We start from the raw sequence: 19,880 nt of genomic DNA on the forward strand, positions 1-19,880 counted from the left end.
TAACATCAGGCCTGATGAAGAGTTCTGAGGAACATGGAAGATTGCACCCTATTCTGTGACGCTGGGTTGGCTTCTCATAAAAGGTATGACAGGGTCCGCATTGCTGGCTTTTCGGATCTTATTTTTGAACCGACACAACTGTAACCAACTTCTTATTTTTGACTGCATCTCTTGAATGCTGGAGGCTGAAGTAAAGAAAAAAAGCACGCTCTGGAAAGAGGTTCGGCCTCATCTCTCAGAGCAGGACTACAGTTCTGGGCAAAACAGATGACAGGAAAATCATGCCTTTCTATCCATCTATAACGTGCAAATTGCAGGCTTCAGATGCCTCAATTTGCCACGGGGCTGTGCTGGGAAGACGGGAGGGATTAGTCTTTCAATCTCCTGCTCAGTTTTGCTGTTCAAAACTGACTCTCCCCATCTGCCATTAGCATTTTAAAGGAAAAATAGAAGCGTCCTTTTTGTTTTGAACGTCTAATTCTAATTACTAAACAGGGAGCCAGGTTTCAATTAGCAATCAGACTGAAAGGCTAAATCTCTCAGTCTTGCAGCTGGAATGTAAATGAAGGTGTCACAAGCCTGCAATTTGTGTTTCGATGGAGTTGCATCATCTTCATTGCCTTTGTTTTGGCCTTCAGGGGTACAACACACCGAGTTCGATTGTTGGTTGAAGGCTCATGAGAGGCAGAGGTTAGAATCATAGAGTTGGAAGGGACCTATGGGTCATCTAGTCCAACCCCTTGCACAACTACCTCCCCACACCTCCAGTGACCACTGCTCCATGCCCAGAAGATGGCAAAACACCATCAGGATCCCTAGCCAAACTGGCCTGGGGAAAATTACTTCCTGATTCCAAAGTGGCGATTGGCATTACCCTCGGCATGTAAGAACTAAGCACTGATGCAACCCTTCATAGACAAATGCATCTGACGAAGAGAACTGTGATTCTTGAAAGCTTATGCTACAGTAAAGATGGTTAGTCTTAAAGGTGCTACTGGACTCTTTTCTATTTTGCTACTACAGACTAACACAGCTAACTTCTCTGAACGCTGGTGAAGCATCTGATGAAGAGAGCTGTGGTTCTCGAAAGCTTATGCGACAAATAAGTTAGTTAGTCTTTAAAGTGCTACTGGTCTCTTCACTATTATATAAATCCAGTTTGGGGTAGTGGTTAGTATTTCAGACTTGGAGCTTGCCAGGTCCTGGAGATTTGGAGTGTGGGTGAGGGTTGGGGAAAGGAGAAACCACAGCAGGGTATAAGACCATAGAGTCCACCCTCTAAAGCAGCCATTTTCACCAGGGGACATGGTTTCTAGCCTCTGACGAAGAGAACTGTGATTCTCGAAAGCTTATGCTACAGTAAAGTTGGTTAGTCTTAAAGGTGCTACTGGACTCTTTTCGAGTTTGCTACTACAGACTAACATGGCGAACTCCTCTGTCTCATAATACAGAATCGGCATTGCTGTCAGATGGCCATCGAGCCTTTGCTTGAGGAAGGCCTGACTCTGGCGGGGTCCCCAAGACCTAGAGCCAGACTGAGAAGACAATGCGGAGCACCATACTCTGACTGGCATATACTCCACCTGTCCCTTTAGGCAGCTCTTGTTTCCCAGTGCCTGTTTCTCTGACCTTCATTTGAAAATGTCTATTGAAACTCTGAGGCACTCCACTGCAAGCATACACGGATGAACACAAAACACTAGGGCAAGGGTCCCTGACCTTTTTGAGCCTGCAAAAACATTTAGAATTTTGACATAGGGCAGTGGGCACAACCACAAAATGGCTGCTGTGGGAGGTGGAGCCAGGCACAAAATGGCTGCCACAGGAGGCGGAGCCAGCAACACACTCCAAGGAAGTCCAAGTGCAGGGGAGATGAAGGATAATTCTAAAAATGCACAGGGAAAAAGAATTGAGAGAACAAAACCAACAGTGGTGGCACCTAATGTTGAAGCAACATTATTTTCATCTGCGCAGCCAATAAGATCTCCAACGGCCTAACTGAAACTGTGCTAGGCAAGAGCCCCACCTGACTCCCCCAACTTTCTGCAAGGGACAGCTACAATGGGCAGAGACTCGCCTGTTGATTGTTCCTATGCTAACAGCAGACAGGTATGAGCTGAATGGTCAATTGGTTGCGACCCGGCTAGTGGTGTACAGGAGGATGCAACAGGCAAATTGATACTTAATGTCACCGCCGTAACACCACTGGCCAGGGTCATTGGCTCAACTTGCTCCTTGGCAATTTTGGTGTAGTGGTTAAGAGCGCGGGACTCTAATCTGGAGAGCCGGGTTTGATTCCCGATTCCTCCACTTGAAGCCAGCTGGGTGACTTTGAGTGAGTCACAGCTCTCTCAGAGCTCTCTCAGCCCCACCCACCTCACAGGGTGTTTGTTGTTGTGGGGATAATAATAACATACTTTGTAAGGCCCCAGAATCACTAAGATTGCCCTTGGATTCCTTGAGCTCTGCGCTCTACGGATAAACAGCTTCTGGTGGTCCCTGGCCCAAGGGGCATTCGGCTGGCTTCAACTAGGGCCAGGGCCTTTTTTGCCCTGGCACCAGGAGCGCACGCATAGGAAAACAACTCCCAGTATGTGCCAGGTCCCCCTCCTCCTATTGGGAGGGTATAGGGACCTGGCAACTCTATTTATCAGTTTTTCCAGAAAAGAAAACAGAGGCCTGGTTCCAGGGCTTTTTTTCAGCCGGAATGCGGTGGAACGGCGTTCCGGCACCTCTTGAAAATGGTCACATGGCTGGTGGCCCCACCCCCTGATCTCCAGACAGAGGGGAGCTTAGATTGCCCACCACGCCACTAGCCAATCTAAACTCCCCTCTGTCTGGAGATCAGGGGGCGGGGCCACCAGCCATGTGACCATTTTCGCAGAGGGTGATTTAAACTTTAAAAAACTCCCCCATTATTCCAGCTGACCCAAAGTGACGTCATTGTGCGGTCCTGAGTTCCACCACCTCTTTTACCAGAAAAAAGCCCTGCCTGGTTCCATCTTATTGTTGCAAAATGCTGTTGAAACAGAAGGGACTACATATTACTCAAGGCTAATGTCAGAGGCCAAACTACCTACCAGTCTGCTTTCTTCAGGCAATCGACGGCAGCTCCTCTTTCCAAGAGGTACAAGACACAGTCCCGGTGGCCCATGGAGGCTGCTTCGTGTAGGGGCCGTTTGTAATCATTATTAAACAACTCAATGTCCATTTCCAGAGTTTCTGCTAAGTACTGGAGGATGCTCAAGTGGCCGTGCCGGGCTGCGTAGTGGAGGAGAGTGTCCCCCGACCGTCCAAAATGCTTCCGCCTCACCTCCCCGCTCAGATCCCCGACACTTTCAATCTCTGCTTTGAGAAGGCCGAGTTTTCCATCTTGGATTAATTTAGGAAGCATTTTTTGGATTTCACCTTCCGCCATTGCCAGCTGATGTCATAGCATTCGTGGGCTCCTACAAGGGTGTGAAGATAAAGAATTAGGCAATGGATGCCTCAACATTATATATACGGGCCTAAGACCTGAGTACTTAACAGGTCCCATATATCTGTGCCCAGATATTGATGTCATAATCTCAGCCAGGCCTCTTTTTCTGTCGGAACGCGCCGGAATGGCGTTCCAGAAGCTCTGCAAAGTAGTCACGTGTTCAGGTGGTCCTGACCAGCTTGCAAGGGAAAGGAGCTCTTTAACTCCAGCTCTTCAGCTGGTCGGGGGAAGCCCAAAACAGGCTTTAAACTTCAGCTGAGAGGAGGGAGGTTCCCCCCCAGCTGAAGCCTCCCTCCCTCCCTCCCTTCCTCTTTCCTTCTTTCCATGTCTTCCCTTTCTTTCTTTCTTTCTTTCTTTCTTTCTTTCTTTCTTTCTTTCTTTCTTTCTTTCTTTCTTTCTTTCTTTCTTTCTTTCTTTCTTTCTTTTTCTTTCTTTCCCTTCCTTCCTTCCTTCCTCCTTTCCTTCCTTTCTCTTTCCTTCTTTCCGTGTCTTTCCTTTTTTCTTTCTTTCCCTTCTTTTCTCTTTCTTTTTCCTGGGGGGGCGTGTCATCCCAGAAGTGACGTCATTGCACGGTCCTGGAAGCACGCACGTGTGTAGAGACTGGGGGCGCCCCTTCCAGCCGGGAGTTGCCCTGCGTGAGAGTTCCCCCACCTCTTTCCCAAGAATAAAAGCCCTGACAGCCCTTCTTCATATCGATGTATTGTCGAAGGCTTTCACGGCCGGAGAACGATGGTTGTTGTGGGTTTTCCGGGCTGTATTGCCGTGGTCTTGGCATTGTAGTTCCTGACGTTTCGCCAGCAGCTGTGGCTGGCATCTTCAGAGGTGTAGCACCAAAAGACAGAGATCTTACAGGATGACTCAGCCCAAACCCACCTTCCTGAGTAGATATAAATTACCTGCCAACAAGACAAAGACTGTGACACTGAGAGATCTCTGTCTTTTGGTGCTACACCTCTGAAGGTGCCAGCCACAGCTGCCGGAGAAACGTCAGGAACTACAATGCCAAGACCACGGCTGTACAGCCCAGAAAACCCACAACAACCATCTTCTTCATGTCCTCTGGCCTCCTGAAGTGAAGCAGATGGCCATGAAGGATAGGGATGCTTCACGGGAGGGCCCCCTTTCCCTAGGGGCCATTACTAACAGTTTTCTGGTTCTGTGCTTAGGCTTTATGCTTCAGTTGTCTTTAAATGGACTGGAGCCTAGAGTTGGCTGTACAATGAGGTGATATGAGGCCTCTTGTGCATTTGGTCACACTATAATTTCAGTTGTTTGTTTGCCATGATTACTGTTTTAGTGTTGCTGATGTTTCAAAATGTTCGGGGGATTCTTTGTTTTTAGCTAGTCTGGCTAGTCTATTTTTTATTACTGTTTTAGATTGATTGATTGATTGATTGATTGATTGATTGATCATTGGCCTTTCTCACTGAGACTCAAGGTAGATTGCACAATGTACTACCTTTACTACTACACATGTGTGTTTATATACCGCCATTCTGGGCAGATTAGCGCCCACATGGAGTGGTAAACAAACTCATCGTTATCATACCCACAATATAGCTGGGGAGTGGGGGTTGATTGGAGTGGCTTACCCAAGGCCGCCTGCTGAGCTCATGGCAGTCATGGGATCTGAACCAGCAGAGTGCTGATTCACAACCCAACCACTATGCTATAACAGCTCTAGATGTCCTAATAACTGTGCTTATATACTGCCCTTCTGGGCAGATTAGCGCCCACTCGAAACGATGAGCAAAGTCAAACTTATTATTATTTCTACAATACAGCCGGGAAGCTGGGGTTCATTGCAGTGGCTCACTCAAGGCTGCCTGCTGAGCTCACAGCAGTAATGGAAGTTGAACCAGCAGAGTGCTGATTCGCAGCCCAATCACTTACCCAAGGCCACCTGCTGAGCTTATGGCAGTAGTGGGATTTGAACCAGAAGAGTGCTGACTCACAGCCCAACCACTATGCTATAGAAGCTCTGTGCTTATATACTGCCCTTCTGGACTGATTAGTCCCCCACTCTGAGCTGTGAACAAAGTCACAGTGTTATTATTATTTCCACAATCCAGCTGGGGAGCTGGGCTGAGAGGAGTGGCTTGCCCAAGGCCACCTCCTGAGCTCATAGCAGTCAAACCAGCGGAGTGCTGATTCACAATCCAACCACTTAGCCACTACGCTACAATCAACGGCTGAGACATTCAACAAACAATACAACCAGGTATGGATTGCCAAATTTGGAAACAAGTAGTGAATATAGATATGAAAAACTGAAGAAACAAAGCACAAGCAATTTGACATGATCTATTAAACGATGCAGAAACCCCCAATAGGAGCATATGTACAAGAGGAGCATTTTGATATGGGTTGTTTCAACCTAAATTCACCTCATGGCCTTTTAAAGCTAATAGACACCTCCTTTATCTTGTAGCAGTGAGTTCCAGAAGTTAATTACACAGGGGTATTTCTGTAGTCTGTCCTGAATCTCCCGTCAATCAATTTTGTCCTGTGGCCTGGAGTTCTCGTGTTATGAGTGAGGGGAAAAATATTTATTTATCACATAATCCAGTTTGAACTTGGGGAGAAAAATTCTTCATTTCCTGCAGTTCATGAGCCCGGGGATAACTCCCTACACACACGTCCTGCCAAAGCCAAATTACACAGGATGCGGGATGAAGCACCATTATGGTCATCTGGCCTGAGGGTTGCCAACAGGCCTGGAGAAAAATGTCCTCTCTCTTTAATCCAGAGGAGTTAGCCGTGTTAGTCTGTAGTGGCAACATTGAAAAGAGTCCAGTAGCACCTTTAAGACTATCTTCACTGTAGCATAAGCTTTTGAGAACCACAGCTCTGCATCTGACAAAGAGAACTGTGGTTCTCGAAAGCTTATGCTACAGTAAAGATGGTTAGTCTTAAAGGCGCTACTGGACTCTTTTCTATTCTATCTCTTTAACAGAGGCTTAAATGGAATGTTATTTACCAGGTGATGCTATTTAAGTCCAAGCCACAAAAAACTTTGCTTGCATTAAGCATTGAGTAAAAGGACAGGACATTTTCCTCCAGGCCCGTTGGCAACCCACCCTGGCCTTCAGCAGAGGAGTTAGCCTGTGTTTTCCAAAGCCATTGCCTGCCCAAGTCCACGTGGGCCTCCTTGGGAGAGTCTCATGTTGCTTTTCCAAAGTGAAAACTCAAAACCAAAAGAAAAAAAGCAGAAGGGAAAAGAAGAAGGTGGTCGTTGCCCCCCACCCCATCTCCTTGAACACAGAACACCTGGCCAAGGACAGCCATTTAAATGCATGCTGCTCCCCCACCAAAAAAAACCCCACAAAGGTTCACACAAAATGACAGAATAAAACAATTCAGCCCAAGGCAACAATGCAGCCTTTTGTGATTCTAAAACATAAAACCAAACAGCCACAGCACGCTGCAATACAAAACCTGGAATGAGTCACCATCCTCAGCCCTTTTTACTGGGAAGTAAATATCTTACTCTCTAGTAAGTGTGCAGCCTTATTGGAGAGGTTCAAGCGCTCTGCTTCCTGCACATTTGAAAAAGGTGATGACCAAAATCATATCTGCATCGCGAAGGGCAGGATATTTGGCATGCCACTGAAAACCAGCCTTCTGGCGTGGACCCGTAATCTGAGACAAGCACATTTCAAGCTGCTTGTTTTTCTGCACATGAGCACTGACAGTTGTTTCTTTTGTCTTGCACCCATGCACAGAGTAAAACTGCTTTTGTTTTTCACGCATGCATTTAAAACTGAGCTTCTGATTTTGCACAAGGGCATTACATTTTGCTTCCTGTGGTTCGCATATGTAGACCCACAACAGGAAAGCGGCTGAAGAGCACATCGTGCATCACATGTGTATTTAATGTATGCATATAATACCCTTCCATAGATAAGCAGAGCCCTATGAGATAGCTGCTGCAGCAAGTTCTTCCAGGGCACACAAGACCTTCCCTCTGTTTAAATCACACCCTTCACCAGTGAGGACAAATAGGAATTTGCCATGCACATTTTATCTACTTTTCGAACGCTGTATGCTGCTAAACATGCCATGGAAATTAACTGTGATTAATTTGTTTCAGATAAATTTCATCTTTGTGCTCAGCTTTATGCTTGCTTAACGTTTTTCTGCAACCATTCCCTATTGTATATTGTATTTTCCGTTACACTGTGTAATTTGCCTTCAATCTCAGTGAGAAAGGCATAAAAACAACAGCAACAATAATAATATTGTTGCCTTTTGGTCCCACTGCTAAGAACCCTTTTGCTTTTCGTAAAATAAAAACAGGACAAGGATTAATTGGAGAGGTTACCAACCTCCAGGCAGTGCCTGGAGATTTCCCAGAATTACAACTGACCTCCAGACTATACAGATCAGTTCTCCTGAAGAAAAGAGGCTTCTTTGGAGGTTGTACTCTATAGCATCACATCCTTGCTGAGCTTCCACTCCAAACTGCGCCCTGCTCAGGCTCCACCCCAAATCTCCAGGAATCTTCCAACCCAGAGCTGGCAGCCTTAGGCCCTGGTGCTGGCTCTATGAAACAATCCTTACAAAAATGCTTCCATGCATGCAGAAATCTAGCATTCAGCACAACGGCTAGGAAAGAAGGCTTACCCCTGACAGGCTAATTTTCTATCTGCAAGGAGATTTTTCTTTAAGGGAGGGAAACATTCAGTCACGTGAAGCAACACTGGCAGGGTGAAGTGGTAAAGAGTCTGCGTTCCAAAGCAGCCATTTTCTCCAGAGCAGCAGCTCTCTGTGGCCTGGAGACGAGTTACAATTCCAACAGATCTTCCTAAGCTGCTATCTGGAATTTGGCAACTTTATGTAACAGAGTCCCCCCTCCAAGCTGGCCAAGGGAACTGATCTCTGTAGGCTGATCAGTTGCAATTCTAGATCTCCAGCCCCCACCTGGAGGGTGGGAACCGTAGCTTCTGCACATACCTGCTTGTTCCAGAGAGGGGGGGGACCATGACTACAAACTCCAGGCACTTTCTTAGTCGCCTCCAGGAGCCTTAGCCCCGCCCACCCACACACTTACTGCCCCAGCTGGCCCCGGAAGAGCGTCCACGAGAAATTCGGGGGCTGGCTAGTTAGAACGTCAATCGAAGTCTGGGGGCGGGATTATCGCCTAGACGCCAACGGGGTAGGTTGTCGTATTCCAGGAAGCATGTTACGTTGAGCGCACCATAAAGGAGCCTGGAGGCTGTTTGGAAACTTCGCCAGGAGCAGAGTGAGAAATGGGAAAGGCGAGGATTGGGTTGCCAACTCCAAGCAGGGAAATTTCTGGAGATTTGGTGGGAGGGCTGGGAGCTCAGGAGAGCTGTGCCATAAGCCCCCCCCCCTTTGTAGCTACCAGGGGAATTGATCTCTGTGGCCTGGAGAGCAGTCATAAACCCTGGCTTCACCTGGAGGTTGGCAACCCCTGGTGGGGAAAAGCTTTTACTCCTTCCCCTAATTAATGGCTCATTTGGACCAATCCCTGGAGGTTTTAAGGCTGCAGTCACGTGCATGCTTTCTTGGGGGCAGTTGCCATTTAATTCAATAGGATAGGATTTCTCTAGGTTAGCCTGCGGGTTTGTGGTAGAGTTGCCAACCTCCAGATGGGGCAAGGAGACTTGCTAGCATTCCAACTGATTTTCAAGCTGCAGAGATCCCTGGAGAAAATGGAGGGTGGACTCTATGGCATCATAGCCCACTGAGGGCCCTCCTCTCCCCCAAACCATGCCCTGCCCTCTACATAATCTACCCTGCATTTCCAGGAATTTCCCAACCAGGAGTTGGGAAAAGGAGAAATAAATTCAAAATTTCTGGCAGTGGGCAAGGGTCAGAAGCATTAGTGGTCAAATGGCTTTCTTTTCTATGATCTATAAAGAGGATGCCAACCAGCCTGGATTAAAAACAAAAACATGTCCATTGCTTCAGTAGAGGCGTAATACGATATTTGCTAGGTGATGCTATTTCCCTCCATGCCTTGAAAGTTTCCACTGCTAATTTCTGCACATTAAACCTCTGTAAATGGGTCAGGACACTTTTTCTCCAGGCCTGTTGGCAATCTTACCATCATTGGTTTATTCCTTTTATTTCCATTCACATCAGCATACTCAAGATCACCAAATACTGGTCAGTGTCCCTTCTGCTGTCTAGAACTATCACCCTGGGACATTTGGGAGCTAGAAGTAAAAGAATGTAGACAAAATAAAGTTTTATTCCCCCTCCTCCACTGATGAGGATTCTAATCTATGTTAAAACTGAGGTTACCAGCTGTGCGGGTGGGAGGGTCCTCTCCTTTAAATACAGGGTAAATGGGCTATTATTTGCCATATGATGTTACTCATGTGCATGCCATGAAAAATGTCAGCTGTCTATTTCCATCCTTTCAGCCTCTGTTAAAGGGACAGGGCATTTTTCTTCTGGTCTGTTGGCAACCTTATATTCATACACTGAACCCTCATTCTGCAGAGACTGCAAACAAAGGGCTTAAAGAGCCATGCAGTGCAAGAATCCGACATTTTCTATGCAAAGCTGAAAATGTAGAAAAATATACTAATGACAAGTGACTTCTGGCATAGATCCAGAGGAGTTAGCCATGTTAGTCTGTAGTTGCAGACTAACAGTAGCACCTTGCATCTGACGAAGAGAGCTGTGGTTCTCAAAAGCTTATGCTACAATAAAGTTGGTTAGTTTAAAGGTGCTACTGGACTCTTTACTATTTTCCATTTCTGTGACTCAGAGATTTTGTAATATATTATCTTGATGAAGTCCTTATAATAGTGCTGTAAAATAGGCTAGTATTCTAACCCTCATATTGCAGAAGACTGTATGATGAGTCTGGGGCATAGGCAACATTTGAGCATTCATTCATTCATTCTTCGTAGTGGGCACCAGAAGCTGCTTAAACAATTCTCTCCTTCATTTTATCCTCACAACAACCCTGCAACGTAGGTTAGGTTGAGAGAGTGTGATTGGCCCAAGGCCACCTAGCAAGTTTCCGTGGCAGAGGGGATTCGAACCTGGGCCTCCCAGATCTGAGTCCAACACTCTAGCTACTACACTGCGCTGGCTCTCATCTACTTTGCTGTACCAGTGCCACATGGAGTTTGAACCTTCCTGTCTGCATTCTTCTCAGCTGTTTTTAGCATGCTGTCCGCAGAAAATAGAGATTCTCTCTATTAATGGGGATAGTAGCAGGTTATTGTACTATGAGGCTGTAATCTCAGCTAACGGAGCTGGGAAAGGCCTTGAACTACGCCAGACATGGTCAGCTATTCCAGGCAGCGTAGGTCTTTAACATTGGTTTGGCGCATGTGCTCGGTTTAAAACCTAGATATTCATGCTAAGCACGTGTATTTTCATATAGTTTGTTATTTTGTGTAAGTTCTGTGTAAGTTCACCAGATGTTTAGCACAGCATTACTTTTATCTCCTGACAGTTAAAGTAGCTGAACCTGCAGAGTTATTGCCTTTTTATTGGAAGCGTGTGCTAAATGTGGCCTTTGTCATAATGAATGAGCGATGGTAGATGTATAGCTGCACTTCTGTTTCTTTATCTGGTGATCGTTTGGAGGAGCGATCATTTTATTTGGATTTTAATCACAAGTTAAAATTATAAAGCGTTATCTAATTTTGTGGCTCTCATTTTCCCCTGTTAAAAGTGCCATGCAAAGAGCTGATCAGGTTTCTACTGAAGGGACCCTTAGAGAGAAGATCTAGGTGAGAGATTCCCGTGTGTGTTGAATTTCGAAACGTTTCATTGCATTCTACGACAACCACCTAAAACTTAACTAACTTGTATTCAGTTATGTTTGAGAGATATTAGGAAATTTGATTTTCCTTGTATGTAGTTTTTCAATAGCTTTAGGATTAATTAATATTTGTATGGATTTTTTAAGCTCTTGCCTAATAAAAAGAGTTAAATTTTATTTCAGTAACAGTTTATTAACTTGCTTAAAGTCTCTATTTGATTTGCTGGTTTTAGAAAAACATCAAACTAACCAATTATTGTCTTATAGAGCTAAAAGCCCTTTCAGTGGTCTCTGTTGCCTTTCAGCCGGTGAGAATAATTCTCATTAAACTGAATAGCGCAGACCTTTAATTGGATGTGAATTGCGTAAATTTGCTAGTTTGGTATTCAAATTGTTAACAGGCTTAGAGAAAAATGTCCTTCCCTATAATAGGGGTGGGAATTGGCAGTTGAAGCTTTTCAGGACATAGAATTAAATAACTTCACTTGGTAAATAACTCTTCTCTGTTAAAGGAATAGGGTGTTTTTTTTCCTCCAGACAGTTTGCAAGCCTAGCTGTAACCACTAGGCTTTGCCCCCAGGTCAATAAAATTTTGATTTTTGCCTGCAGAACCTAGCTCCATATCAGAATTTATGTGGGATGTAGTTCCGAACTCCCATCAATGTATGAGGTCTCAAAACTCTACGTCAGCCTACTCTCTGAATTAATACCTGAAGAGTAAAATAACGGCCTTTGAAGTCTGTGCTTGGAATGAGTGCTCATCTCATTTGAGTTAGACACATCGGTCCCAATCTGGAACTGTGTGTGTGTGTGGCACGTTCTGTGTTGAGTGTCGTTTGGAATAATCGTCATTTGGTTTGGTTGTATACCCACTTTCAGGGTCCCTATTCTGCGGGGTGGGTGAGGTCTCCTCTTGTGTATGGAGCACCCCTTTCCCTTTTATTAGGTGTGGTTCAGGCGTGCAGCAGAGAGAGGTGGAAGAGTCCTGTGGTGATCGAAAGGGCTATACCACCCTGACCCAAGGGGATAGATTTGAGCTTTCAGAGTTAGTTTGCAAAAAACTTACGGAGCGGGGAGACAGATTCCACCCTCGCCTTCTGGGCTTTCTGTGCTGGTTTTCTAATTGCAAGGTTTCCTCCGACACGGGGGTCCTACATGTGGGGTTTCTGACGCCCCCATCTCCTGCTTGTGTGAACCAAGCTTTAGGCTATGTTTCCAACTGAAACTAACCACCCTTGCCATTCTGACTTCTTTGTTGATAACAGTGAGACGTTTTAAGCACCTTCGCCTCTCAGCCGCTGACTGTGACATTCTGAACCAGAGCCCAGAAGGCACCGCACCCTTGACACAGCCTTTCAGCCAGAGGCAGAGCATACGAGACTCCAGCCAGGGTCTCTACCCTACTTACCGGACCAAGAAGCATCAAAGAGGTATTGCAGTGTCCTGACCTTGTTGCGTTCTTGGAAGTCTAGGGGGAGGCACGGGGCTGGATCCTGCTGTGATGTGGGGCTCCCAGGATGTGCCCCTGGCCTGATTTCATAGAATCAGAGAGTTGGAAGGGACCTTACAGACCATCTAGTCCAACCCCCTGTCCAATGCAGGAACAGCCTAAAGAATCCCTGACAAAGATTCATCCAGCCGCTCCTTGAGAACTGCCAATGAGAGGGAAATCTCTCATTCCCAGGGAGCCAATTCCACTGCTGAATTACTCTTAATGTGATGTTTTTCCTAATGTCCAGCCGGCACCTTCCCTCCTGCAGTTTAAACTCATTGTTTCAAGTCCTATGCTCTGTTGCCAACAGCAACAGCTTCCTCCCCTCCTCTAAGTGACAGCCTTTTAAATACTTAAAGAGAGCAATCGTGTCTCCCCTCAATCTCCTCTTCTCCAAACTGAACATTCCCAGGTCCCTCAGCCTTTCCTCATAGGGCTTGGTCTCCAGGCCCCTGATCATCCAGGTCGCTCTCCTCTGCACCCGTTCCAATTGTCCACATCTTTCTCAAAGTGAGGCCTCCAGAACTTCACACAATACTCCAGAAGGGGTGAGGCCTGACCAATACAGTATATAGTAGGACAAATGACATCCTGAGATTTATTACACCTTTAAGACTAACCAACTTTATTGCAGCATAAGCTTTCAAGAACCACAGCTCTCTTCATCTCAGCATCTAACGAAGAGAGCTGTGGTTCTTGAAAGCTTATGCTACAATAAAGGTGGATAGTCTTAAAGGTGCTACTGGACTCTTTACTATTTTGTGACTATAGAATAACATGGCTACTCCTCTGGATCTAGGACAGTGTTTTCTTCTGTTTTTCACTTTATGTACTGTGATCCCGTGCTATCTTTAAGCCCTTAGAATATAGAGCAGAGGGGCAGTGTGCTTTATAATGCCCCAGCGATGCCCTCTGTTTGATTGCAAGCAAGAGAAGCTACAAACCTGCCAGTTTCTATTTCATGTTGCATTTTGTGTCGACGCAGCTCTGATTAGCTGCCTGGAACACCTCGATAAAAAGAGATGCATCCAATCGAGATGCACAACTGGGCAGGGAGACATTTTCCAGTACATGGTACATGGTACATGGTGCTATATGCAGCGAAATGGAAAACGGGTCTGTGCCCCGACATGTCAGAGTGGATAGACAAGATCTACAAATATGCATCTATGGCCAAATTAACTTCTTATGTGCATAGTATACCAGTAGCTGAATTTTGGAAAAAATGGAAAGATTTCTTTGATTACTTAAAACCAAGATATATTAAGGTAACTTGATACTAAGATAGAAAGATAAAACACAGGAGAAATGATTAAAAATTGTTGATACTAAAGTTTGACTGTAAGCAACTAAGGTGAGTTAATGAGAGCTATTATACAATTTAGTTGTGCTGTTACATGCCCTGAAGGTGTCTTGCTATTAGTTTAATCTAATTTTAAGTGTAGTTCCTGTGTAAGTTTTTGTGCACTTTCTATTTTATCTTTTCTTTAAAAAAAAAATCTTTAATTTTTTTTTAAAAAAAGAGATGCACAACTGGGCATTCTCACGTTTAAAGGCCACTTCAACGTTGTTCCTTTCTGTTTGTCTTGAAGGAGCTGGCCACCAGAGGACCATCACCGATTACTTCAGAAGCAAGGCCCAGCCGTCACAATGTGCACTTGACAAGCCCCAAAGTCACAAAATCAAAGCTGAAGATTCCCCAGAATCCTGTTCCCTTCTCGGCGGGGAAGGGAGCGTGGCCCCAGCGGCTTCCCCCGAATATCCACTTTTCTCCCAGAATAACAGTAGCTGCCATGTGGACAGCAGCCAACGGGACCAGGATGTGAGAACTTTGCCAGACAGGATCTCTGAGCAGCCTCCACACCAGGCCGGAATCAAAGAGGAGGTTGAAGATATGGAGTTCGATCCTCTTCCTGATGCGTGTTTTGGGCTCCTGGGAACTCTGTGTTGGAGCGAGCCTCAGGGACATATTGACCAGCTGCCCGATGAAGTTCTCAGAGCGATCTTTGCTCTCTTGCCCGCTGTGGATCTCTACCAAAGCCTCAGTCTGGTCTGCCATCGCTGGCGACGGATCATCTCAGATCCACAGGTGAGCACCATTTCAGGATCATGTTCTGTGTTGTGAGTATAGATGGACATGAATCCAATTACGACCCCCAAAAATGCACGAACCAAGCTGGTTCGTGGTTCACGAACCACAGCTCGTGGAAGCTCCCCCCCCCACCTGCCAGCTGATAGTTTAAAGGGACCTGCTGCTTGAAAGGCAGGGAAGGGCCCTTTAAACTGTTAAATGTCTCTTTCCTTGCTGCTGCTAAGCGGCTGGAAAGGGGTATTTAACCCCACGAACCACAAACCATGAACTGGTTCATAATTGGGCCCAGTTCCGTGCCAGTTCGTGGTTTCTGGTTCATGAAAATCCACGAACCACGGACCTCATGGTTCAGGGTATTTTTGGTTTGTGCCCATGTCTAGTTGTTGTGAGACCTCTCAAGTTCAGAAGTTGTATTTGGCTTCACAAAGTAACCAGAAACTGCATCCGGTTGTGCTGGACGACTGGAAAATATATTTAGCCTAATTTGTGCCAGTAATTTTCTGCGTGATTTAATATTCAATCCTAGGTTTAATATTTTGCAACGTTTTATTAAACGGGGAGGGGGGGGGATGGATTGCAGGGGGTGGTGGAAACCAAGACTAGAAAAACAAAGTTAATCCAGCAAAACTTGATACAAATGTTAATAACAGTGATAATCCAACAGCTGTATAAAATAATACATGGTTCTCACGTTAAAATACATAGCTAACACATTTCTGGTGTGGGTTTTGTTCAAGTGTAGTCTTTTTAAAAAAATATTTTTTAAACAGTAAGGGGTACAGGAAAAAAGGGAAAGGGAATTTGCAAGAATGAAAAACCCTGTAGATACACATTAAAAAGGTTATTACAAGGATTATTAAAGTGCAGCAATTATATAACATTTTCAGGTACGTAGAATATGAAACTATATAATTAAATTAAAATAAAAAATTATTATCACTTTTACAAGTTACTTATAATTACTGGTTCCTAAAGGAACAGGGGGGCTTGTAAGTTTGTTCCTTCACACTTCTAATCCCCCCTCCCTTTTCTTTCCTTTGTGTAAAGATGCCTTTTAAGGTGAGATGCGGCTCGTCTTTCCTCTGAATTCCGAAAGCAATGTTCACATCTTTTAGCCTTTTCCCGCCCTGGAGCTAAAAGTCTGTCTTGTCTTGATTTTTGCTTGGTAGTATTTGTCTAATATATGGACCTCTTTCTTGAGGTGGGGAAAACGGGGTAGGTGGGGGGGGGGTCAGCGTATCTCTGTTGTGCACTCATGTCACAGGGCAGTTGTGTTCCTTTTTTGAAAACAAACTTTTATTTAAATTTCCAATGTATTTATAAAACGTACAATCAAAAAGAAAAGAAAAAAGAAGGAAAAGAAGAAAAACAGAATAAAAGTGGGGGAAAGAAGCAAAGAAATTTAAAAAACAGAAGAGCAGATGAAAAACTAAACTAAAATTTAAAAAAGGAAAAAAAAGAGCATCTAAATAGTAGGAATATATACCAAGTTTCCATTTGATGCAGTCAAATGATGATACTTGTTCTACACTAACTTTAACACTTAACAGTCCCTTCCTTCTTCCTAATCTTTAAAAGCACATATTAATTCTTCCCGTTCTGTTTCGAGCAACAGGTCAATAAGGGGTTTCCATGTGATTTAAGTATTTATCTGAAATCTTTTTTCTAATCAAAGATGTTAATTTAGCCAGCACAGCATAGTCCATCATTTTCTCCAGCCATTCTTCTACTAGGTAAGATTGAAGTTTCCCATTTTTGAGCATACAGCAGTCTTGCTGCTGTTGTCATGTACAGAAGCAATGTGCCCTATGTACTTTCCAACTGTCTATCCATTAAGCCTAACAGAAACCGCTCTGGTTGGGCACTCGTGTGACGGGGCGGTTGCACTCCTGGGTGTTTTTCAATGGCTCCTGACAGGCAGGAGCAGGAAAAGAGAGGGATGGGGCAACCCTAAAGAGGATTACACTTTCCTAAGCCCATCGGCTTTGCTGGACTTAAAAGCACGTAACCCTGATCAGAATTGCCCCAAGAGAGGGGAGAACAGGTTCCAAGAGGGCAGAAATGCAATCCTTTCTCCCCTTATCCCTTTCTTCTGTTGCAGTCTGCCGATAAACTTCATGGCGAGCAGAGATTTGAACGCAAGGCTGCCGGCTACTAGGCTGACACTCTAACCACTACACATCCTGGCTGTCTGCGTTCAGTTTTAAAAGCAATCTGATGGATTCCTTTGTCATTTCAGTTCATCCCTTGGAAAAAGCTGTACCTGCAGTATTTGAAAGCGGAAGCGCAAGCCCTGCTGACAGTTAAGGCCGTTCAACGGCGATACGGCCTCACCAAAGAGCAGAGCCAGTGCATGCTGGGATTGATACGGTGAGTCAGCCTTCTCAAACGGCCTCACCAAAGAGCAGAGCCAGTGCATGCTGGGATTGATACGGTGAGTCAGCCTTCTCAAACGGCCTCACCAAAGAGCAGAGCCAGTGCATGCTGGGATTGATACGGTGAGTCAGCCTTCTCAAACGGCCTCACCAAAGAGCAGAGCCAGTGCATGCTGGGATTGATACGGTGAGTCAGCCTTCTCAAACGGCCTCACCAAAGAGCAGAGCCAGTGCATGCTGGGATTGATACGGTGAGTCAGCCTTCTCAAACGGCCTCACCAAAGAGCAGAGCCAGTGCATGCTGGGATTGATACGGTGAGTCAGCCTTCTCAAACGGCCTCACCAAAGAGCAGAGCCAGTGCATGCTGGGATTGATACGGTGAGTCAGCCTTCTCAAACGGCCTCACCAAAGAGCAGAGCCAGTGCATGCTGGGATTGATACGGTGAGTCAGCCTTCTCAAACGGCGGCTCTGCAATCCGTTTGCCTTTGTTTGTCTGACTGCCCCTTTGTTCCTTCGCTGCAAAGCAGTTGGGTCAGAATACAGAGTTTTATTTCTTGCACGTGACATCACAAAAGTACAGGTGGCATTGGATGAGAACAGATTAGGTGGGTAGCTGTGTTGGTCTGCAGTAGAACAGCAGGATTTGAGTCCAGAGGCACCTTAGGGACTGACACGATTTTCAGAGCGTAAGCTTTAGAGTCAGAACTCCTTCAGAGTCTCTCAACACGGGACATCTTACACGGGAACTCTCAAGTGTAGGGAGATGTGATGTTAGCCGAGAAGCATAATTTAAAAAGGCTCTGTCAATTACACCTCTCTATAGGACAGAGCCTGGAGATGCTCAGCAGAGGGCTTGTTAATTTCATCTTAGGGGCCCTGACTGGGAGGTGAAATGGACAGTTTTTTGGGGGAGGCGAAGATAAAAGTTTACAAACCCTCTTGAGGAACGATCTCCGCTGACTCTGTCTTTTTAAACTACGCTTCCCGGCTAACATTGCATCTCCCTACTCTTAAGTGTCCCCATGTAAGAAGTCTTGTGTAGAGACACAAGACACAATAAGGACAGAGGCACTGTAATGTGCAACACTGATGCCCGTGTCCTTTATTGGGCCAATCTCAGCTGTTTTTTAAGTGTGGAAGGATCTTCAGTTGCAGAGCGCCAAGGAAGCTGGACTGTGGCTGGGAGAGGAATTAGAGTTCTTCTCCAGGGAGTAGAAAGCATTTCAGTAAATTGGGATTTTGGCTCACGGTGCTGTCCAAACCCTCCCCGTCCCACTTCATGCCCATCTAAATGGGTTTCACAAGCTTCATTTCTGTGAGTCTGTTTCAAAAACCTGAAAACCTGGTTGGATTGGAGATGATAAAAACATGTGTGTGCACCACGGGAAGCAAAAGCTCTCAAAATTTATTGCCTACCTCCTGGATTTATGGAAAAGAGCAAGAGTTCAGTAGCAACTATAAGACACAAAATTTGTGGCAGGGTATGAGCTTTCGTGAGCCACGCTCACGTCTTCACTTACATGAGTCACAACTCACTTCTTGAGCACTGATCGGTAGAACTGAGCTGGGAGTTCTTCACTGAAGAAGTGAGCTGTGGCTCACAAAAGCTCACCCCCTACCACAAATTTTGTTAGTCGTATAGGTGCTACTGGACTCTTGCCCTTTCCCACTACTACAGACAGACTAACACGGCTACTCATTTTGATCTGTCTCCAGGATATCTGTGTGTGTAGATTTAGATGCCTCCTACCTAGGGCTGCCGTCCCTTTGGTGGAGGTGGGAGATCCCATGCCATCAGCTGGCGCTTCCTGCCAGTGCTCAGTTGGCTGGGGGAGGGGGAGAAATAGGTGGGAAACTAGGAATCTGCCACACTGATATCACTCCCCATACACCCAGAAGTAATGTCAGTGGGTTATCTGGGGGTGCTGTACATTTTGGGGGGAACTCTATGGTTAACCATAGAGTTTTCCCCAAATGACTGAGTGCCTCCTAGCAATGTGCTGATGCCATTTCTGGGCACACAAGGAGTGACATCATTGTACTGCTAGAGATGTAATTATATTGCTGGCGAGTTTGCCTGCCTGGTTGCCAGGTTGTGCCAGGCTATGCCTAATTTTACCTCTCCTGCTGTTGAGTAATAATCCTAATATCAGGGCTGGTTTACCCAATCCTTTGTCTGGCAAGTGAGTATTGCGGGGATGATTTCCCGTCCATAAGATAGGTTATCTGAGCCCCTCCAGGTATTACTGAATGTCCAATGGAGAACAGGCAACTGACAGGCTTCTTGGGCATAGGCTGGAGCTTGCTGCCAAGGTTTTTCCCCTTTCTCTCTACTCTGCCAGAACATGAGAGGAGGTTGAAAATAGCAGCTGGCAGGGTGTTCTGTAATCTCTAGTTCTTTCCTGCAGGTCGAAGCCCAGGTAGCTTATGAGAGCCACATCAGGGAGCAGGGGGAAGTCGCAGACTTCTTTGCGCTGGCCCCTTTCTGCAGGCAAATGGATTTTTAACTGGTGCCGAAGAGACTACCCAGCCTCCACTCCCCAAAAGCCTTCAGGACTGCATTCTGCTGATGTCAAGCAAACGACGAGCTCTTTCTTCCCCCATCTCATCCACCCTGCCTCTTTCCCTGTAGACAAGCAAGGCTGTTGGCTCCACTGCTTACAAAGGAATAACCGCTGAATT

At 45.6% G+C, this 19,880-nt stretch overlaps 2 protein-coding genes across 3 annotated transcripts in view; one reads left to right on the plus strand and one right to left on the minus strand.

Moving 5' to 3' along the window:
• ANKRD16 (ankyrin repeat domain 16) overlaps positions 1 to 8,518 on the minus strand; it is a 33,775-nt gene extending 25,257 nt beyond the window's left edge. The window contains exons 1-2 of one of the 2 annotated variants that reach the window (XM_054987844.1): positions 8,438 to 8,518; positions 3,081 to 3,449 (exon numbers count right to left, since the gene is read on the minus strand). In XM_054987844.1, coding sequence (XP_054843819.1) covers positions 3,081 to 3,418 — 338 coding nt within the window. In that variant the 5' untranslated portion in view covers positions 3,419 to 3,449; positions 8,438 to 8,518. Of the gene's footprint in view, positions 1 to 3,080; positions 3,450 to 8,107 lie in introns of both variants that reach the window. The other variant, XM_054987846.1, reaches the window with a different exon arrangement.
• Positions 8,519 to 8,646: 128 nt separating this feature from the next.
• The window catches only part of FBH1 (F-box DNA helicase 1), a 45,249-nt gene continuing 34,015 nt past the window's right edge, over positions 8,647 to 19,880 (plus strand). Inside the window, exons 1-4 of the mRNA XM_054989361.1 lie at positions 8,647 to 8,726; positions 12,503 to 12,667; positions 14,322 to 14,818; positions 17,061 to 17,191. Coding sequence (XP_054845336.1) covers position 8,726; positions 12,503 to 12,667; positions 14,322 to 14,818; positions 17,061 to 17,191 — 794 coding nt within the window. The 5' untranslated portion in view covers positions 8,647 to 8,725. The remainder of the gene's footprint in view (positions 8,727 to 12,502; positions 12,668 to 14,321; positions 14,819 to 17,060; positions 17,192 to 19,880) is intronic.

Source organism: Eublepharis macularius, chromosome 9 (genome assembly GCF_028583425.1).
Source record: "Eublepharis macularius isolate TG4126 chromosome 9, MPM_Emac_v1.0, whole genome shotgun sequence".
NCBI classification, from domain to species: Eukaryota; Metazoa; Chordata; class Lepidosauria; order Squamata; family Eublepharidae; genus Eublepharis; species Eublepharis macularius.